This window comes from Pempheris klunzingeri, chromosome 10 (assembly GCF_042242105.1).
Source record: "Pempheris klunzingeri isolate RE-2024b chromosome 10, fPemKlu1.hap1, whole genome shotgun sequence".
NCBI lineage: Eukaryota > Metazoa > Chordata > Actinopteri > Acropomatiformes > Pempheridae > Pempheris > Pempheris klunzingeri.
In genome coordinates this window covers 13,480,858-13,502,169 of record NC_092021.1, presented here as the reverse complement: position 1 = coordinate 13,502,169, position 21,312 = coordinate 13,480,858, and the positions used below count along the sequence as shown (strand labels likewise).

The 21,312-nt window shown below is 40.7% G+C and overlaps 1 protein-coding gene across 1 annotated transcript; it reads left to right on the top strand.

The window, feature by feature from the left end:
* The first annotated feature begins 9,912 nt into the window (after positions 1 to 9,912).
* chmp2ba (charged multivesicular body protein 2Ba) lies at positions 9,913 to 20,346 on the top strand. The gene is made up of 6 exons (XM_070838629.1): positions 9,913 to 10,097; positions 12,961 to 13,052; positions 16,240 to 16,434; positions 17,510 to 17,612; positions 17,964 to 18,070; positions 19,296 to 20,346. The coding sequence occupies exons 1-6, from the start codon at positions 10,064 to 10,066 to the stop codon at positions 19,410 to 19,412; spliced, it is 648 nt and encodes a 215-aa protein (XP_070694730.1). The 5' UTR covers positions 9,913 to 10,063; the 3' UTR covers positions 19,413 to 20,346.
* The last annotated feature ends 966 nt before the right edge of the window (positions 20,347 to 21,312 follow it).

Genomic DNA, 21,312 nt, shown 5'->3' with positions numbered 1-21,312 from the left:
CCATTTGAGTCATAAATGTGAAGTGAATTCAATCTGTAAATCTATTAGATTATGAAGTATCTTGATTTGAGTCACTGTAACCTTAGTTGTGCCTCTACATAAAGTAAAGTCAATAAAATAGCTTTTTGTCATATTTGCTGAAGCAGTAGTGCATGAGGTAATCTGTGAGAAAATCAGGTTAGTGCTCCTAGCTATGCTCCTAGTGCTCCACCTAGTGCTCCTAACAGCACTTGGAAGAATCCCCCACGCCTGAACGAAAAGTTGCCACCAGGACTTGGTGGTCCGCCACGGATATAAAGCTAACGTTATTGTACGTGTGTGTGTGTGGGCCGCGATTTTGAAGCCTAGAGTTTCGCTTTAGGGGCCTCGCCATCTTGGTTTCATGGTTGTTGCCATCTTGGTTTTAAGGAGCCAGACCACCTCTGATTGGTTAATCACAACGTAGTCCTGCTTCAAAGCATACTGTGCTTTATTGTTTATTTTTAGCTAAATGGGACCAAAATTTATCGAAAGAACATCATGCTGTGTTGAAGAATTTTTTTAAACTACTGACTGAGACCATAAACTCATTAGGAAGTGGGGTCATTTACTCATAGTGTTCAATCTGACGTCTTTTTGCCGCCAGCAGAGTCGCCCCCTGCTGGACACTAGAAAGAATCTAGGTTCTTCTGCATTGACTTCACTTTTCAGACTTGGAAGCTATGTCCACTTCTTTTATACAGTCATTTCACGCTATGCGGAGTATAGTTTCTGTTCAATTTGTACCATTGTGCATGCTATTTGTGTGCTATTTTGTAGCCTGCAGAGTCTCCTCTGTCAAAATTTGACTGGCAAAAATGTGTTCAGTTCCTGCATCGGACACACTTTTCTCTCACTTTGCCATCCATTTTTGTCTTTTCATTCTTACCTTTCATCAGCATGCATTTTCCCCACTGGGGGATCTGGTGAAAGGTAAATATTTATGGCAGACAACAGGAAGATTCATTATTTATTTCCTGGACCAGTCCTGAATGCTGGTTGCCAGGTTTGATACTTGAATTGCCAGGTCTGATGAAGCCCCAGAGACTATTACGAGTGAGTAACAGTCTCACAGTTTTTCTTCATGTTCCGCTTTGATTTCACAAAGGGAGCTTGAATTATTCATTTGCAAGCTGATGAAGCAATTATGGAAGTGGGGCATTTTGAAAGAAAATAACTTATGCAGGAATTAAGAAAAAAAAACTAAAATTGGAATTTTGAGTATTTCAGAGGTGCTCATTTGTGCCCATCAAGGTCAATGATAAAAAAAAACTTTTCAATTAATATTGCTAAGATCTCATCACATAACATGGGTGGAAAGATGAACTAGCAGGGAGAGTATTTCTAATTGCAAAATATGTGCTTTCCTGAATGAATGAAATGGTATTTAAAGTACAGTAATAGTAACAGTTGGTGTGATCAGTGATTACTGTTCAGTGCTACGATAATAGGTTATCAAAATAAAATTCATATCTATTACAGCAAAGTTGGAAAATAGGTGCAGATTTTAATAAACGGACCCCATCATTGGTCATTCTACTGCTGCCTGTGTGTCTTAACCTGACAGATCACTCAACACACACAACAGACAAAGAGACAGATTATCAAATCATGCGGCATCTCCTTCTACACTGTAAAACATCACAGCCCTTTTTAGTCATGTCAATTTACATTTTCTCTTCAACTCAAAGTGCTCTGATAAGTTTTAGATTTTGAACTCAGCTATTCTAGTTTTTGTAGGTTTATTCATTGTCTTGACTAATTGAACATTTTGTCAAATTGACTGAACTTGCTATATCAAGTTATCAGATAAAAAAACAAAGGGGAGGATTCTGTTAATGATCCTGAGGCATCACCTTCATATTGTGGCATCGGCAGGGCAGCGCCGCAAGGACTTATGGGTAGGGTTAATGTGTTTTGGGGAGAACCATAAATTAGGTGGGTATTGGGTTCAATAACATGCTGTGATTTGTTCTGTTATGTGTGTTCATTAATAAATGATTTTCTGAAGCAATACTTGTTGTGATTACCTAAGAGGTCAGCAACTTCTGCCATCTGTGACCCTGATGGTTGCTGCAACATGATTCTGGTGCTGAACTTCCTCTTGGAAATGGAGAGGTGATTAAAAACCAGCTGGCATCTTTATTTCTCTGCATGCAAACCATTTTACATGTTTCTAACTCAGCAATACAGGAATGAGTTACTTGACATTGGAGAACTTGCTGGTCAAAATATTAAGGAAATTATACAGAAAGTCTTGGAGGAAAGCAACTGTTAATTGTGATTAATAAATCAAGCAAACTTGCACTATCCTCTTAACTTGAAATGGCAAGTTATACAAATACTGAACTTGAAAGTGTGAGTTATAACAATATCAAAATGTGAGTTTGTTTGACTCTGTAAATGAGGTTTTCTTGCACTGATAATATAAGGTTAGTTGTTGTTTTAACTCTGAGTCCAAAGTTAAATCAATTTAGACAACTTAAAAAACATTGTTGAGACGACTAGAACATTGTAGTCATATCAACTAGATGGACTTTAATTCACGAGTTGAAACAAAGGTTGTCTTCAAGTTGTCTTCAAAGGTTGTGTTTTCAAGGCAGCAGGTGAACTTTCATTTGCAAGTTGAAATAACATGAAATGTCTTACAGTGTAGTGTTCTCGTGGAGGAAGTCTTGTCTCTCACTGCTGTTGCTGTCTTTGGAAGTGGGGCAGTGGAACACTCAGAGTGATGCCCAGAGACAGTACAGGAAGTATCAAACGCACAGATTTATAGCGGTGTCTCACACACACACACACACACACACACACACACACACACACACACACACACACACACACACACACACACACACACACACACACACACACACACACACACACACACACACACACAAGCAATAATGCACACTTGATAGTGCATATTACAACAGACAGATACACACACAGGTTCTCTGACACAGACGCTAGACCTCAGGGACTTTCCACCAAACATCTGGAGCAGCCTGTGCCTCTACTCCTCTGCTCCTTAATGAGGCACAGAGATGATTATTAGTGGAGGCTTTAGAGGGGAAAACAGAGGGAGGAGAAGGGAAGGGACAGAAATTAAAGTGCAGTTGAAGAAATTGTTTGCTTTTCCTGCTGCGAAGCCCTCAAAGAATGAGAGGAACCTCCAGTGTTTCAGATCTAAAGAAATTCCACATGCCTAATAAACTTCCACTGCTTTAGATCACAAGCACATTTCAGAGGAACCGTGTTCTCTGGGAGGAAGGAGGTTTGGGGGATACATCCCAAGAAACCAAAAAAAAAAACAGGTCACAAGTGTGTCCCAGATCTGAGTCTCAGTGGTAAAAGGAAAAAAAAAATCACAGAAAGTTCGACCCCTGCAAGTTTTGAGACACTGACAATTAAAAAATTCAGTACCTTGCCTAATTAAAAGATCTATCTTTTTCAGCCTTACATTGCTCTCCTGATGAGGCAGGTGTGAGATAACGCTGAGTGCTGTTGATGATGGCTCACATTAAGCAGAGTGCAGAATCATGAGTTTTGCAGCGCGGTTGCTGTTGCCCCTTTGCCCCAGAGAGGACTTATAGAAACACACACCTGCCTGAACTGCCTCTCTAGACGACCTGAAGACGGTGGTGATGATGATGACAATGATGATGATGATGATGATGCACAAGGCCCCTGTACATAGGCAGGCAAACAAATGAACACAACAACATGCAGGTTTTCTCAAGTACATTTGGATATTTGAAGGCCACTAGCAACATATATGTCACTGAGCTGCAAGAATGTAAGCAACTTTTTATTCTTGGCAAATTGTAGAAAATCCAACAAGAAAACATCTCAGTCTACAGTGTTTTAGAATTTTATTACAGTTCATTTTGTATGTCAATGTCATAAACCTCATTCCCCTTTATCATTTCACACATACACACATGCTGTCTGTCTGTCTGTGTGTCTGTGTGTCTGCCTGTACATTCAGTGGTAAATGTCATGCAGTTGCTACATTAATATAGTCTGTGTGTGTGTGTGTGTGTGTGTGTGTGTGTGTGTGTGTGTGTGTGTGAGAGAGAGAGGGGGGTGGGTGGGTGGGGGAGGAGTACAAGCATTAAAAGCCTAATTAAATGATCATTAGTGCATCTTCAACTACATAGAGTGATGCAATATGAATGGATTTCTATTCACTGATTCACAATTTCAGAAAAAAAAACTCTACTTACCATATATACAACAAGATTTGCCTCTAATCTAAAACTAGAGCATGAGCGTTGATGTATAATTCAGCTTAACTGAGACACAACACTACGTGGTGGGAACATTAGCGCTGTAGCACCACTGCGTTTTCTAATGAACAAAACACAGCCATTTGTAAGCTAATGGATAAAGAATTTCCATGTTAATTTAAAAGTTTTGGAAAAAAAAACTCTTGCAAGGGTTTTTTTGCAGACAAAAGCGCCGCGCTTTCGCTTTTTTATTATCTCAGTGATCTCACATACTCATTTTTAATTGTCTTAGCAATGTCAATGTTTTTATAAATGGAAATGAGAGTTTTAATTGCAACGGCTAGACAAAGAAAAGTACTTCCTTCACAGTGTGTGTGCCTGCTTGTCTGGTGGCCTGCACCCACACTGTCTGTCTTTTAAAACAGTGACCACTGGATATTGGATTCCCTCAGAGTCACCATGCTGACCTTTCTTAAAAAGCAGATAATTACTTAGTCCACCCTCCAGTTTTCACTCAAATTCTGCATGTAGAAAGATAAAGGAAACTGCTCAGGCTGCCCGGCAGAAGTTAATGAGATGACGGAGACTCAAAGGCTGGCTCGTGTTGATGGAGGGGAGTCCACTTAACAGATGTGTGTCCCTCTTGGAGGGTCAATCTGGGAGGAAGTTTCTTTTAGAACAAAAGCTGGACATGGATTTGGACATGGATGGAAGCAAATTGGAAAAATATACTGTTAATGCACATTTGGGTGAATACTTGGATGTGTGTGAAATTAAGTATGCAGGTTCCTTACCATATCATTTTGCTTCATTACGTTTGGGTGCTGAATTTTCGTGTTTAAACAATGACACGGGACTGAATACGTACAATGCTCTCCAGTAGAGGTAAAAAATGTTTTTAAGCAACAACTATTGTGTCTTTTTATTAATTAGAAGAGATAAAATAAAATATAATAAAAGATACAGTATAACGCCTTCTGTTTCAGTCTCTCTCGCTCAGCCTTATCTACTGTGTTGTGTTGAGAAAGTTGTGAAAAATGAATTCCAAGTAATATGTGTCCTACAGAATGAGAAAACTCTTCATTTTTCAGCATCAAAACCAAAATTGAAATCGTAAAACTTCCAGCTCAAGGTGATTCTCTGCTCCTCCATCTAATGATTCTTCCTGCTGCCCTACATCTATTACTCAGACTTCAAATGCAATGCCAAGAGTATAGCATACTCATTTCAACTCATTCTGGCTTTTCATAATATGGATACAGGCTCAGGACCATCCAGAACACCTACTGCATGTTCAAATATGTATTTTATTGTAGAAATCTATCCGTGTGCTACAATTTGGACACATTTTTGTCAGCAATTAAGCTTCCCTTTTTGTCTGTTTCCTCCCTCACACAACTTCCCAAACCTCCTCCCTCCCCTGCAGAGCGAAGGACTCGTCCTCCCTCGCCCTTCCAGTTGTAATGACTCTAATTCCCTCATGCTAATGGTGTGCCCGAGCCTCGGCCCCTGCTGGGACCACCAGCCTACTTCTTGTGGTTGCAGCGAGGCTCGAGGGCGAGGAAGACGATGGACTGGAGAGACAGAGGAGGGAGAAAAAAAGGGAGAGAAAGGGTAAAAGAGGGTCCTGGTTTGATGTATGTAGAATCTACCCTCAGACAGATTGGCCTCCTCAGGCAAAAAGGACCTGTGGATAAAAGAGGGTGTCATTGAACCGTGTGCGTGTGCGCCTCACTGAGTGCGACATCCAAAATTGGCGCCAGCAGCAGATTTAAACAATATTACCTCGCTGTTTGACCTTACTCACAAAACCTACAGCACTAATGTGTGTATCACTGTCTGCCTGTGTGTGTCCGTACATGTTCATATATATATAAAACAGCGCACCTGCATCTAAATGGTAAATCTGCTGGCTCGTGCGAGGGGGGTGTGCGTGCTTCATGCGAGGCTGGGGAGGTTGTGAGTGGCAATGATGATGAGCAAACACTACAGGGGAGAATAATCTCTCATTACCCACAATTCCCTGATGTTGCACTGCACCGCTGAGCCCGACTAGATTCGTCCCACGGGCAGAAATGAGTGGAGTCACTCACTCGATTTATTAGACCATCCCAAACTCCCTGCCCCCTGCCTCCCCTGCTGCTATCGCCGTGTCTTCCTGCTCCCTAGCACCCCTGCGTCTCTTCCTGCTCCCTCAGCCACCTGCTGTCTTCCATATGTCCTAAATTCTCTCCACCACTTTGTTTGGAGGCTGATCAAAATGTCAACTACGAAATAACTCCTCTTAAAAGTTTCCCATAGATACAACTGGTCCTCTCTACTGTACTATAACTAAAACAAACAAAAAAAAGTGTTAAAAGTGGAGGAATCTCTTAAGCTTGTATTTTATTTTTAAAGGAATAGTTTGACATTTTAGGTTTTAGATTTGTACTGTTCATGAGTCTATCCCACAAAATGTAATAAAGGGACAATGCACAGCATGTATCTGTATGGGCCTACAGAGTCTAAGGGGTGTGTTTAAATCATTTTTGAAGGATTCCAGGCCCTTTGACCACCCTACCAAATTGAAACCTCTCCCCCTGTCCCTGCTCTGCTCTATCTTTGATTCTTCCATCAGTTCATCCCTCTCCTCCTCTCTGTGACTTTGCCCTCTGTTCCCCTCCTTTTATTCCCATAGTGCTCCCCGATTCCTCCCTGCCTCCTTCTAACTATCTATCTATCTATCTATCTCCATCTGGGCAGCAGTGAAGTCTCCATCCATCAGGGAGAAGAAGTACTGCTGAAATCCCGTGCCTCCCATCACAGCCCCTTATCTCTCTGTGTTTGCATACAAACATATTTCAGCCTGCTTACATGTCAGGGGCACGAGGAAGAACGCAGCATATAGTCATGTCTTATCCTGATATGATTCAGGATTTATGCTTGATAAATATGGGGGTGAGATATACATCCCAATGAGGCCTGAGGGAGCTTTGCTGAAATTTTACTGCAAATGAGAAGAAAGAAAAAAATGATAGACTCGTGGTTCAGCTGATACGGGGCAGATATTGGCTGTTTATTACTGCTCGAATGAGACATGATTGAAAGAGGATTGTCTGTGATGGATATTAAGTTGTCGAATCTGATTTCTAATGAGGCATTCCGCAATTTTGCATGCCAGTCTTTTTTTCCCAGGGTTACAAGTTTTTTTTTATGTAACTGTTTGTGTCTAGATTATATTGCTTTATATTTGCAAGAATAAAAGAGTGGCTGTAAATTCAATATTTGCATTTATTGAGCATGTTGTTCATTGTTATTCTTTACAAAATATTAGTTATTCTCCTTTTAAGTCAAAAAGGAGCTCTCTGTGCCAGACCAAACACTTGGTTTCATCATCGGATGTCCATGAACGGGCTCATCTGTGAAGAGGAGAACAAACATAGTTGTTACAAGAATAACTCCACAGTCACCAGATGAAAGGATCTGTGCGATTTGTTCGATGATACCTTAAAGCTGAAAAGCTTGATGTGCTTTATGGCTGCAACTCCCACTGATTGTGCAGAGATCTCATTTCACACATGAACGTCTCTCTCTGCTCTGTGTGTGTGTGTGCGTCCACACACTCTGTAGTTAGTGCCTTAACATTACATGTCTGCTTGCCCCGGGCTAGATCACAGAGAGGAGGAGGAGGAGGAGGAGGAGGAGGGTCGGAATGGGGGAGATAGATAGTTGAAGAAAGTGGAGGAAAAAGGAGACAGTGATGCTGAAAGACGGTGAAAATGAAAAAGAGAAGTATTTCTTCACGTTTTATCTATTTGGTGTTTAATTCAATTTAAATTCAAGCATTTTTCTTGAATGCACTTTCTAACACAACATATGTTCAACCAATATGTTTCGCCATATATACTACGAATGAATACCACTAAAAATGAGTATTTGGTGTTTCCTTAAGCTTTATGTGGGGTTGGAGAAGCCTCTGAAACATTAACACTGAACAACCTTCACCTTAAAAGAGTATTTTAACATTGACAATACAGTTATTTAGAGAGCACTTTTCAGGAAACTCAAAGACACCTCTAAAAAACATAGAACATTCTGAAAAAGTGAGTTTTGATTAGAGAAGTTTAAAAGCAATAATAGAAATAAGGCATATTTATGTGGAATACAATCAAAGTAAATCCAGGTTAAAGCCTTCCCACGGTGTAATGTTAATCAGTTCTACTGTACACTGTATATTTAATCAAACTTTATATCCATCACAGTAGAAAAGGGCTGAAATTTGATCCTAAATATTTACATGATCCTACTTCGTAGAAGCAAAGTCAGACATGGATACAGGCTTAGTACCTGCAGGTCCTCTGGGTGCTTGGGGCTAGATTTATCACCAGTGGGGCCCTGTGATGATGAGGCCGTTTAGTGGGGGTCCCTGCAGTCCTCCACTGATTAGCGCCAAACATCTTCCCTAATAACCTTAACAAGAACAACGCCTCAGGACGACATGCTGATGCACACAGGCAAGTGTGCGCGCACACACCCATCCTTGGAGATAGAGAAAAGTGCTAAGGGCTACCCATCCTCCTCTCCTTCTCCTCAAAGTCACCCCTCTCTCCTCTGCTCCAGAGGAGGACAGAGGATCTAACTTGGCATCTCTCACTATTTCTAGGCTGATACCCCCCCACCTTACATCTTCTGTGCTACCTCCCACCACAGCCACCTCCGACACAGACACACCAAATTGAGTTGGTTATGGTTCAAGAGTTCCGCCACCGCACATAAAGTTGCTCTCAGCATCTATATGAAATGAGACAATACGAATATATGAATACACACTGGCGTGTATGGAAACCCTCTCCTCTTGGGATAAGGAGCCGGGAAAGGAAATTGATAATAACAAAATTTATGATGCTGTGAGAAGCTGTGGGAGTCATTTCAAAGACAGTAACTCTCTCTGTGGATTGTTTCCGTACAACAGTTTACATGTTGTATGGGTGTTTAATAAGATGCCCAGATGCATACACTGCTTGCACTACTACTTGAAAGACTGAAAAGGAGGAAGAGCCAATTAAAACATCAGTTGGATTAAATATGCTGTAAATGTAGAAAGCAAAATCCATGAAAACTGTAATGATAGGCTACCCACACAAGTCAGTTTGACTTCATTTGCTTGCTTTGCCTGAGCATTAAGCAGTAATAAGATATTTCTTTGTTGCCAAACATCAATTTATTATCAGGTCCTCTGCTAATGCTGCCTTCAGGTACTGCATGGAATATTGCAAGATCACATATATTGGGCATGAATACACCAAAAGAGTGCTAAAAAATACCTGATGTCTTTGCTTGACATTTTAAGCATATTGAATAGGATTTCTTTCCCATACAGTGGCCACTTTTCAAGGTGCTACTACGATGACAACAGGGGTGCCATTATTTTACGTATTCCCGTTCAGACCCTGTACATGTACACACGCATGTCTGGGTCCAAACATACACGTTAGTACTCAGGTGACGTACCTCCGTAGTCAAGACATGTACACGACTAATAGTTTAACATAAAATAGACGGGTGACACCATCCTGATGTGGTTTCTGTAATGATGGGACATTTTACGAGGTACACGCGAAGGCAGCGTGAGAGTTCCGCCGTGACGTCACGTGCAGCCGTTGAGTCAGTCAGCTGAGGAGGAAGTCCGAGAGCAGAAACTCAAGCAGGAAGCCGGAGCCGCTAAACTGACCCACCGCCCCGCTGTGACGAACACACGGCGGTACTAACACTAGGACCCGCCTGGCATATCACTACAGGAGCTACATCAGGTATTAAAGTTAAAACAAAGCAGCGACATGGCTCACCTCTTCAAAAAGAAGACTGTCGATGGTAAGTTTGCTCCGTGTGAAAAGCTAGCTAACTTGTTTTTAGCCCGGTGTAACTCACCGCTGTGTTGTTCCCTTCTTAAATTAGCTATCCCCATTAAACGCCAACTTGTTAAGCCGGTTTCTGGGTGTCGTCGAGTCAACAGTCACGTTGCTGACTGAAGTCTAAAACCAGCGCTGCCAAACTCAATGTAGCTTAGGTGTGCATGCTATTTGTAAAGCTAGCTGCACTCCAGTGTCTAAACAACAATAAGCGCTGTCGTTAGAAACCTGAACCTCTCATCGGTAGCTACATGAGAAGAAGGTGCTTTTGTATCGCTACACCAGAGCTAAGGTTAAGTAATTGTTTCCAATGGCAGAAACCGGAAAAATGAGCTCCAATCATCATGAAAAATGTCAAAACTTTAGAGATGTCATGTCAAATGGACATATATTTGTCTTAAGGTTTGTGTTCTGTGATTTGTTTTTTATTTATTTATCTTAATCTAAGGGCTCATTTCCATCCAAAACTCACATTTTCTGTCTTGTAAACGCATCAATTGAGCTTATTGTACATTTATGTTTGACACCTGCTGTGATAAAATACCTTCACTTTACCTGTGTGATACAGTTTTGTAATGCTGAGGGCTGAAGGCTGCTAAAATATGAAATCATGTCATGCTGTCCTTTGGTAATTAGTGGGTCATTTTGAACTGTAATATACAGTAGTGCCAAAATTGTGGAAAGCCTTTCAATCTAAATGTTTAAGTATTTTTCCCCAGGCTAGGTAATCAGCCTCACAAGGTCAGAAAAGGAAACGCTTTCCTTTGGATCCATTCTTCTATTTCTAACACTGATTAGATTGACTCACAGGGCTGGATTTCAGATTAAGCTTCACCCCTTCAGCACCCCAAATTTATTTGTGTGAAGGAATTCACAGAAATATTTAGATATATTATCTACAGATTTAAAAATTGGCTCCCTTGGTTTAGGCAAATCTTTTCACAGCACTGCCTACCTACATTACTCCTCCCATCGTTGTCATTCCAGTTTCACCCATCCCGATCATCTGCACACTCTACTTACTGGGCTGTGTTGCCTCCACGCCACGGGTCCTCTCATCAGTGACATTTCGCAGTCTCCATCCCATGTTCTTAATTTCTCTCATCTCTCACACGCTGGGCGCAGTATTTTTCGTTGTTGCCCTGGGTAGGGTGGCTGAAGTGGTTTCTGGTTATTTGGCGAATGGAGGAGTGGAGGGGGGGTTAGATCACACGTATTTGTAGGACGACATCCCTCCCACTTCGAGACGTTGGCGCCACGTCACCTTACACGTATACATGCGTCGTACCCACAAGTGGTCCAACGCACTGACGTGTCTTGACTGAGGTCATGACTGCTGAACTTTTTAGAAATAATAAGCATTTTTGGCAGTGGTTTGCTTTTTCTTATAATATTATAGCATAAGAGTTGGAAATGTATTGTTCAGTTCTTCATGATTTTTCTCCAATATTATTTCTAAACTTGACAAATCTTCTCAGAGAACCTTTTATTCGGTGTCTGGTTGTGTACTCGTCTATTGTGCCCATCTATCCTGGAAGAGGATCCCTCCTCTGTTGCTTTTGCTGAGGTTCATTTTTCTTTTTTTAAATGCCCCTTATTAAATGGTTTTTGAGGTGTTAATCTTCAAATTTGAATTTTTTATTTTGGGCTATATGATAAGATTGATTTCATATTTACTCACTAATTTATCAACTTATTCATCATGAATCTATATTGTATATTTATTATTGCAGCATCCAAAAGCACCTCTGAATTTAGACTGAATCTGAATTGCGCTATACAGCAGCTGATTCCAGAGAATTTCTTTTTTTTTTTTCTTTCTTTGTAGTTGGTGCCCAGTCTATAATGTAAAGAGTCTTTACTGAAAGTGCCACAAGTGCAACTGTATTTCTTTTCTCTTCGGAGGTCCTAAATGTGTGTGTGAGAGTGTGTGTGACACTGATTGCTTTGGTTATTCCTCACTCAGAAGTCATGGATGAATGTGTGACTTCAGGGTCATACATTATCTCACATGATGCCACTTTGTGTTTGTGGGTGTGGGTGTGTAGAGCTGACTCAAAATTGGTGTGAGCTCTCCAACCACTTCCCCAGTTGGCAGTGTCAGTAAGCATTCCCAATTCCCTGCTTATTATCTGTGGTATTTCGCGTGCATGTGGCCGCTCGCCATTAAGCCACTGAATAGATGTTTTAGATTTCTTCCAAAGCCGTGCAGCTGACATAGACCCTGCCCTTTCTGACTGCTTTGAACAATACATGCAATGATGTCTCAATTGAGAACATAATCATCTGTACAGAATTTCCAGGCATTTTTTTTTCACCATTTCACCTGTACTGCTCTGAGGATACCTAAAGGGGAAAAAAGATGAAATGGTAGAAAGTAAGCAAACAGAAGGAGAAAACAGATAGCAGTCCACATTCTTGCTGCTGGTCTTTCTGTTCAGCTGTCAGCTTCTGATTATGCAGACTATGCAAGTCATGACTGATGCCAGATTTTGAGACTGGAGTTATCTTACCACCACTACACATAGCACATAGCTGTGTATTTTTTTTTTCTTTTGGGAGAGTCATCACAAAGTGAGGGTCAAAAAAAAAAAGGAAGACTTTTGTCCGAGCCAAAGTGTTGTCTCTTGACTTCCTGGTCGAAATGCAGCTGATGTGAAATTATACATATTTGATAAGCTGAAAAGTAGAATTTCACCTATATAATCACATGAGCAGATGTATTTGCATTTTGCTATCTAAAGGAAGTACTTGGGTGTTTTAATAGATGTTCAGCAACGTTGAAGTATGATCTGATCTTTCTCCCCTTCTGTCGATCTCCAAAGACATAATCAAGGAACAGTCGAAGGAGCTGCGTGGCACCCAGAGACAGATCGCCAGGGACAGAGCAGCGCTGGAGAAACAGGAGAAACAAATGGTGGGAACACACACACACACACACACACACACAGAGTCTGAGGAACAGAAGTATATCTACACTAGGCATTTTCCATAGATTTCTACATATTGCATCAATGCTTCATTAAGACCCCCTTGTTTTCCCAACACACACACACACACACACACACACACACACACACACACACACACACACACACTAGAGATGCATATTACATCCACTTTATAAGATATGGAATTGAGCCTTATTGGCTAATAGGTGTAAATGAATGGACAAGAATTATCTGATGTAGTGACTTTGCTTCAGGCTCTCTCTCTCTCTCTCACACACACACACATTCACACAGAGTTGCATGGCAAGGCTATATTCACAAGCGCGCAGAACATTTCCTCTCTCTGAAAGATGAAAGAAGACGGCTGTGTCCTCTCCCCTCTGCTGTATTAAGTAAATATCATACAGGACATAATTGCCTCCCCGGGGAACCATAGTTTTATTCCTCATTAATGGTTTCCGCTAATTAGTCTTGTATTTTCTGGAGCTTTGTCGCACGTTCTGAATAAAAGATACTTTCGCTAAGAAATGGAAATGACCTATATTTACAATTTAGCACAATCATGACTGTCTGTTGCTCCTCACCATATATGCTTTAAATGTGATGCTGTACACACACATGAATTCACATGCACATGCAGCATAAAAATGGTGCAGGGCATTTTCCATGTAGTTTAATAGGACTTAATAAATTAGAAAGACAATGGAAACATGTCAAGAAGGTCCACATTCAGGAAACCAGGGCATGCTTAAGTCCATGACATATTAAATTGTATGAAATTTGGCTGGAAATCCTTAAATACTTGTATTGTGGTCTTTTTGAGGTTTGAAAAGTCGCCTGGATTTTGAATAAATTGCTTGAAATAGCTTGAAATTAATATAATACATCACTATCTGACTGAATCTGTTGTTTATTAGATAAATAATTAAATAAGTCGGGAATAGCCTGATTGATTTGAGTATATTTAATTGTCCACAGACTGACTTATGCATTATGATTATGATTTCCTGGGCATGCATAAGTCCTTGATATATTAAATTGTGTGAAATTTAGCTTCCTGAAACAAAAATGCTGGAAAACCTTGAAAATACACATTGAAAATGCTTGAAAAGTGCTTGAGTTTGACAGCCTCACATGTATGTGCTGTTTTCTGTCATGTCTTGGAGAGCACTGCTGTATCCATCCATCATAGCCCTTCACCACCTTCCTCCTTTTCTGCCAGGGCATTAAATAAGACATTATGGGCTTCACATCTGTAGCAGCAGGCCCACTGCTCTCATCTGTCTTTTCTCTGTGAAAGCATTCATAGTTTTTTATTCCCCACATAATAGTTTGACATTTGACATTATAATTGTCACTGTGCCTTTTTTCCTTTCTCAGACAGTTTTTTTTTCTCCATTACATTGACATGCTTTTTTCTGCTCACAAGCAGGCAAATACAGACCGAGGTCATTATAGTAAACGAAACTGAACTAAAAACATTTTTATAACTGAAAAAAATAAAATTGTATGAATATTGTGTGCTGAAAAAAATAAGAATATATAAGGGATGTCTTTAGTTTTAGTCTTTGTCAGTTTGGTCAAATTTGTCAACACAACCAACCTGAGGAGACGCTGGTGAATCTGTTACTCAAGACTTGGACGTCTGCGTGACCGGGAAAACTGGAAAATACAAAACTATAATAACTTTGATACAGATTGAACCTAAATCACATCTCTGGTGTGTGTGAGAGAGAGAGAGAGAGAGAGAGAGTGAAACAGAGAGACACTGAGCTGAGTGGGGGATGTCTGTTGCTTTGTCAAACGTTAATAATTGATTGTTATTTCCTGAAGATGCTTTTAGCTCGCACACAAGAAATAAACAGCATATGCTGGGGCCGTCCTACGTAGCGCTGCTGAGAGGCCTTGCTAGCTTACCGTAACCTGCAGCTCCACTCTTGTCTCCTGGGATGCTCACTCACACTCGTGCCCACACACAGGATCCCTGTGGGCATCAGTGTGTTTTCTGATGTTTACGAAAGCTAAAAGCGTGTATTTACTTGCCAGTGTGTTAGGCCTGATCCACGTGACTTTATTTACTTTGTCTATATTTGCCAACACGTTGGTCTCTAGGGAGCTTTGTGGATACATTTGTTTATCAATACATAGTGTGCCTATACATGCATTAGCACTTGTTTGTTTGTGTGTGTGTGTTAGTAAGAGGAAATCATAGTAGCACTTTACAGGTCACATTATCAGTTGCAGCACAGATAAGTTACATAATAATGAGTACACAGTATACTCTACTAAAGCCCTCAGAGTCGTAAATGTCACTCAAGATGGTGGAAACAAGAGATGGATGTTTAAAATGTAAAAATTCAAATATGGCATCGGTGCCCATTCAGACTCTGTTCTTCTGGGTTACCAATGATCTCCTTGCAGCTAAATAAGGCTGCGAATTATTCCATCCTGCTTCTCCAAGACTTTAATGAGGCTTTTGACATGGTGAAGCATGTCGTATTGTCGAAACAGATTGAACATCGGCGGTACTCACTGACACCAACGGGTTCACAAAATATTACTGTGAAAATAAATGTATGTGTTGTCTTAGGTATCTGCTCCACTACAGCTGATCTGTAAAGGCCGTTAGTAGCCGCAGTGGATTTGTTCCAGTTATTGACACTGTAACTGAACTACAATTTAGAGCTGCTACTGGTTTCTTTTCTGTCAGACACTAGCATTTTGTAATTTTGATCACAGACTCCATTCTTACAATTTTCATTCGTATTTTGTGCACACGGACAGTAATTGTACGTTTTAACATTTTTTATTGTTTTAGTTAACCAGGAAGGGTTTAGGGTTAAAATATCTACAATATTAGGGTACAATATCTCTTCTGCCAGGGAGTTCTGGTCAAGACGATAATAGAAAAAAAAAGTGTACATAAAAGTACTACATTGTACTCTAAGAAGTAACATTGATATGTGAAAACTGCTTTTTTTTAAAAAAAACATGCCAAGAGGAGGTAAAGATGGGATACGTATGTCTTGGAGTTGATTCCAAGCTTGCATGCTGACATTGCTCAAGCTAAAATTCACATTCAGTTAATGTTTATGCTCTCAAGTTGAGAGTCTTGTTAGTGTTCTATCCCAAACTCTCCGCTTCACCTTCCAGGAGGCAGAAATCAAGAAAATGGCAAAGAGCGGTAACAGGGAGGCGTGTAAGATTCTCGCCAAACAGTTGGTCCAGCTGAGGAAGCAGATGAACCGCACGTACGCTGTCAGCTCCAAAGTCACGTCCATGTCCACGCAGACAAAGGTCATGAACTCCCAAATGAAGATGGCCGGTGCCATGTCCACCACGGCCAAGGTAAGATCCTGGACCCTGGACCACTTCAGCTGGTCTGTGGTCAGGTTTTAAAATACTCAGACTAATGCTTTGATTAATAGACATTTGATATCCACTATATTCAGCTCACTGTTAGACAGGTTGGGTGTGCGTCTGTTTGCATGTGAATTAGTTTCAGTGTTTATTCTATCAATATTTTAGTGTTGTAATTAAAGCGTTGATGTGGGATCTGTGCATATTTAAAGCTGAGTCTTGTGGCGTCGTCGTTAATGAAGTGTGAGAGGTAGTAATTGGCCAGGAGCGATGTACTGTACAGAATCAGACCTAGCAAACATAGATGGGTCAAATATAATTAGGCTTCAGATTAATGGAGTGTGATGAGGTCGGTGTGTGGCTGTTTCAGAGACGATGTGCTAATTGTTTTATGTCAGACTTGCACAAAGTTTGTTTATACACAGATTCTCCCAGAAAAAAGTTACAATCAGTCTATTTTAATAAGTAGTGCAGCACCATGGTCATAACCAGGGCTTAGTACGGTTTAGAGTAGCACGTCAGTGACAGTAAAGCGGAGACGGGGATAGCTCTTATCGGTTGTGTTAGGCTCAGCGTTTGTGCTGATCTTTCACAGGAAGGAAAGAGATGCATAATTTGTGATTTAGTCTTTGTTTTATTTTTTAATACTTTCCTACGTGCTAATGAATGCAGAGGAAGTCTTTTAAAGCTCTATTGCAACCTAATATATAATATATAACATGTCCTTGGGACACATGCTAATTTGTAATAAGTGGAGGGATCATCTGAAATTTGCTCCAACTTCCTTGCCTGAAATATCAAAGGTAAATTGCCAAGAGCGTTTTCTCTGAGAATAAAGGTCCTCTGTGTGACAACAATGTGAGACAAACTTAACAACCAGCTTAAATTAGTTGAAAAAGCAGCCCGTGTAAGAAGTAATACAGGAAGTTGCTATAAAAGTCCAGCATGAAGGTCTCACTCATTTGCTGCATCCATTTGTTTCATGTTACAGGTCGGTATGTTGCTTCTCTTTGCTTAAAACCTCAACATTAATCCTCTAACCTTCTCTTGATAATGTGTGCAGACAATGCAAGCAGTGAATAAAAAGATGGATCCACAGAAGACCCTGAAGACGATGCAGGACTTCCAGAAGGAGAACATGAAGATGGGCATGACGGAGGACATGAGTACGGACGCATGAAACACACACACACACACACACACACACACACACACACACACACACACACACACACACACACACACACACACACACACAGACACACATACAGCTAACCACATTGTCAGGATACGTCATATTAACGAATGACGTTCTGTTTTGTTAATGCAAAGAGCGATATGAAAGTATGATTGTGACATGTACGTTACATAGAGAGGCTACTTAAACACAATACTGCACACACATTTACTAGTGTGAATGCAACAGTTTATCTATCTCACTCCAAACTGTCAGGGAAGATCAATGTCTCTGACTTGTACTTAATTGAGCTGTCTGTCCTGTCTCACTATCTGTCCAGTCAACGACACTTTGGATGACATCTTTGATGAGTCTGGGGATGAAGAGGAGTCCCAGGACATTGTCAACCAGGTTCTGGATGAGATCGGCATTGAGATCTCAGGAAAGGTAAGAAATTCAAACTTTAAGTTTTTACTACCTACTGTTGGAAAACACTTTAAAGCCTGTGGGCAAAACCTATTGTATTTATTCTAAAGTGAAATAAAATGAGAAAACATACGTTTTACAGCACATTTTAACACATGTAACTAGTCTTAATGGAGTACACATCCCCCAGCAACACGTACTGAACCAAAAGTGTTCCACATGGCTTTTACTCCACAGATAAAATGTGTTCCAGCTGCCACATGGTGGGGCTCGCCCTCAGCTCTTCTAACTCTGCATGCTGTAGTCTGTGTAACTGCCAGGCTGCCCATCTGCTGCATGTCTGGCTCCCCCTGGGGGGCTGCATGAGTTATTACCTCTCATAACACAAGGCACAAACCCACAATTTGTTCCATAAACAAGCCCACAGCTGGAGAGAACAAAGACGCAAGCTTCATTAAAAACCTGCAAAGCTGCTCGATCACAATAAAAGGCCGAGCAGATCATCCTCTGAATGCTCTCGTGTGAGGCACTTTTCTTGGAAAAGCAAAACAGTAAAAGTGTTTTCAGTCAACCCTTAAGCTGGATGGAAATTACAAGACTAGTAAAACTATGGTGGTTTGGGAGAATCTCATGTAAGTTAGTGAGTAGTCATATGTGTAATTGTCATATTCAGTGGAAAGTATGGAAAATAACAAATCCAGGAAATGGCTTGACAAAGGTCATTTAATATAAAGTTTAAATTGAGATTCACATAATTTAACAGTGGGTTTCTAATAGTGGGTACCAGATTGTTGTAACACTTTAATAATATCAGTTAGAAAGCCTTGAAAATGTTGCAGCACAGAAAACATTTGACTGTAAACTGACAAACCTGGAAAGTTGTACTTTCAAAGAAGACATTAAAGAAACCTGAAAAGCCATTTCTTACAAATTCTCTTACAAATGAAGGAAGATTGATGCAGTAAAAAAAAAAGTAATGCTTGTGTAACTGATTCCCACTTGCAGTACAGCTGAGGTGGGTTTTAGTCATTTAAAGGGACATGACAAAGTCTTTATGCAATACGAATCCTAATGTGGAGTTAATAGTTTTCCAGTATAATTAACACGAATTGGGATCCAATCTGAATAGTGACAGTAGGCAGCTGTACATTGCAGCCAATCTTACAAGTGCTGTGTGTGTGTGTGTGTGTGTGTGTGTGTGTGTGAGAACTGCTGATGGAATATTTCTGCCCATGTGTGTTCCCAGATGGTGAAAGCTCCAGCTGCAGGATCGAGTCTCCCCGGCGCTGCCGCCTCCTCCAAACAAGCCACCATCTCTGACGACGACATCGAGAGACAGCTCCGAGCTCTGGGAGTGGATTAAATGTCCTCTATGCATTAACGTTCACATGTTCGTGACCTAAACATGTGCAGCATTACAACTGATTGATACGGACTCTTTCAAACACACAGGTGTAGCAAAGGTTGCACACGGACACACACTCACATTAAGACATTCAAAGGCATGCAAACTTTATATTAACACAAACATATGTAAATGTTGTTCGGCGGGTTGCCTTACAGATCAGTAGGGCAGAACATCTGATCTATTTATGCGAAGATAATATTTATTGTAACACTGAAGTGGCCGCAGCCTGAAGGTGGACCAATAATAGAAGCTTGACCTAAAGAGCTCTGAACCACCCACACTGTTGTTTACCACCCATCTCTGTGTTTATAAGGGCTACAGTAACGTGACCTTGGAAAAGTGGCTTTTCCCATCTGATGTTTTCGGATGAGTCAGTCATATAATCCGTCAGTTTTCAAGATGGATGCTCTTTCTCCAGCAACTTTAATGAGTAAAATGTAAGATGGTAGTCAAAAACGGCTCAGTGGTTGGCAGTATTTGCTGCCGTGCTAATTTACAACCCATCTGATTCCAGTCCTCTGGGGCAAGCTATCCTCTGTTCTGCATACACGCTTTTCATTGTTATGTGGGTAACACATCGTGGGGAGTCAGAGATGGGACACTCAGTGAAATGGAGGAAACTCAACTGGTCACACGACCGGTGAATTAGCTAAATGATGATGATGTTTTTAAAACCCTTGGGTTCGTTGCCATATAACGTATGCATGTGAAATATGTAACTGACAGCGATGTCTTCAGGTCAGGGGAAGGCCTTCACTTCACTTTGAATAAAGCATGAGACGCCGAGAGGGATTGATCAGAAGGAAGGCGTGTAATTGGCACCGCTGATGTTGTCATGCTGTTCAGACTGTGAGAAAAATTAATCAAACAAAAATTAGGATTAATGAAAGCCTGGCGTATCAAAGAGTTTTGAATCGATAGTTTGATACTACTGAGTAATCAAATTGGTTTTTCTTTTTGCCTCTTGGTTGATGATTGCTATCTGATCATGTATCTTATACTGGACGTGGGATTTACTCAGTGATTGTAGGATGCCACTGGTCCTGCAGTCCCTCTTCTCTTTCAGCTGCTGTGCAGTTACTGTCGCCTGTTATTTTAAGCTGCCTCACTCACAAACATACACACACACACAGCAACAAAGTGATGGAAGGGTTTCCAAAAATGACACTGTGATCCAATAGATGTTTTCTCTCCTCCAGAGCTGAATCTGACTCCTCTATACAGTGATTTGTTAACGTCAGCCACCTTCATGAGAGCGTCAGACGTCCTCTAATATTGCGTCTTTGTCTTTTTCTGGCCTTTTGTTCCCACGCGGATTCCCATTGCCAAAACAACTCGAAAATGTTTTCATTCTAGCATGTTATCCGACATGTTCAACACATAATTCATCGAGTTTCTTTCATTTGTTCCTCTACCTTTTAACAGTCTGTTGTGATTGTGAGCGGAAACAATGTTTTAACAGATTTTGACATTGCTTGAGTGCAGTTCCATGGTTAGGACATTTTCACACTTTTTAAAAGGTGTATCTGTACTCCTCTTTGTTTCTTTAGTCATTATAAAGTGACTCTGTAAAGGATTTATGGCTTTTATAAGAAATAAAGTTTCTTCAGGTACCGTTTGGTGAGCCTCTATTATGTGTTCGCCTTTAAAGCGCCATGCCAGCTAAGAACCTCAACCACAAATGAAAATACATTCATGCAGACCAATTCACGCTGTATATTTTTAGATATTCAGACTGGTAATTTGAATTTCTACTCTCATTGCAGGCAGTCAGTGGTTCCCAATCATTTCCATATGAATGGCAGACTCAAGTTCCATCGCAATGAGCGTCAAGTCTGCATTCATCTTCGTGTTG

Bases quoted from the DNA above. Each gene is read 5' to 3' on its own strand.
- chmp2ba (XM_070838629.1), top strand. From the start codon at position 10,064: ATGGCTCACCTCTTCAAAAAGAAGACTGTCGATG. The intron at 13,053-16,239 runs GTGGGAACACAC...TTCACCTTCCAG, and splicing joins AGAAACAGGAGAAACAAATG to GAGGCAGAAATCAAGAAAAT. The intron at 16,435-17,509 runs GTAAGATCCTGG...TAATGTGTGCAG, and splicing joins CCATGTCCACCACGGCCAAG to ACAATGCAAGCAGTGAATAA.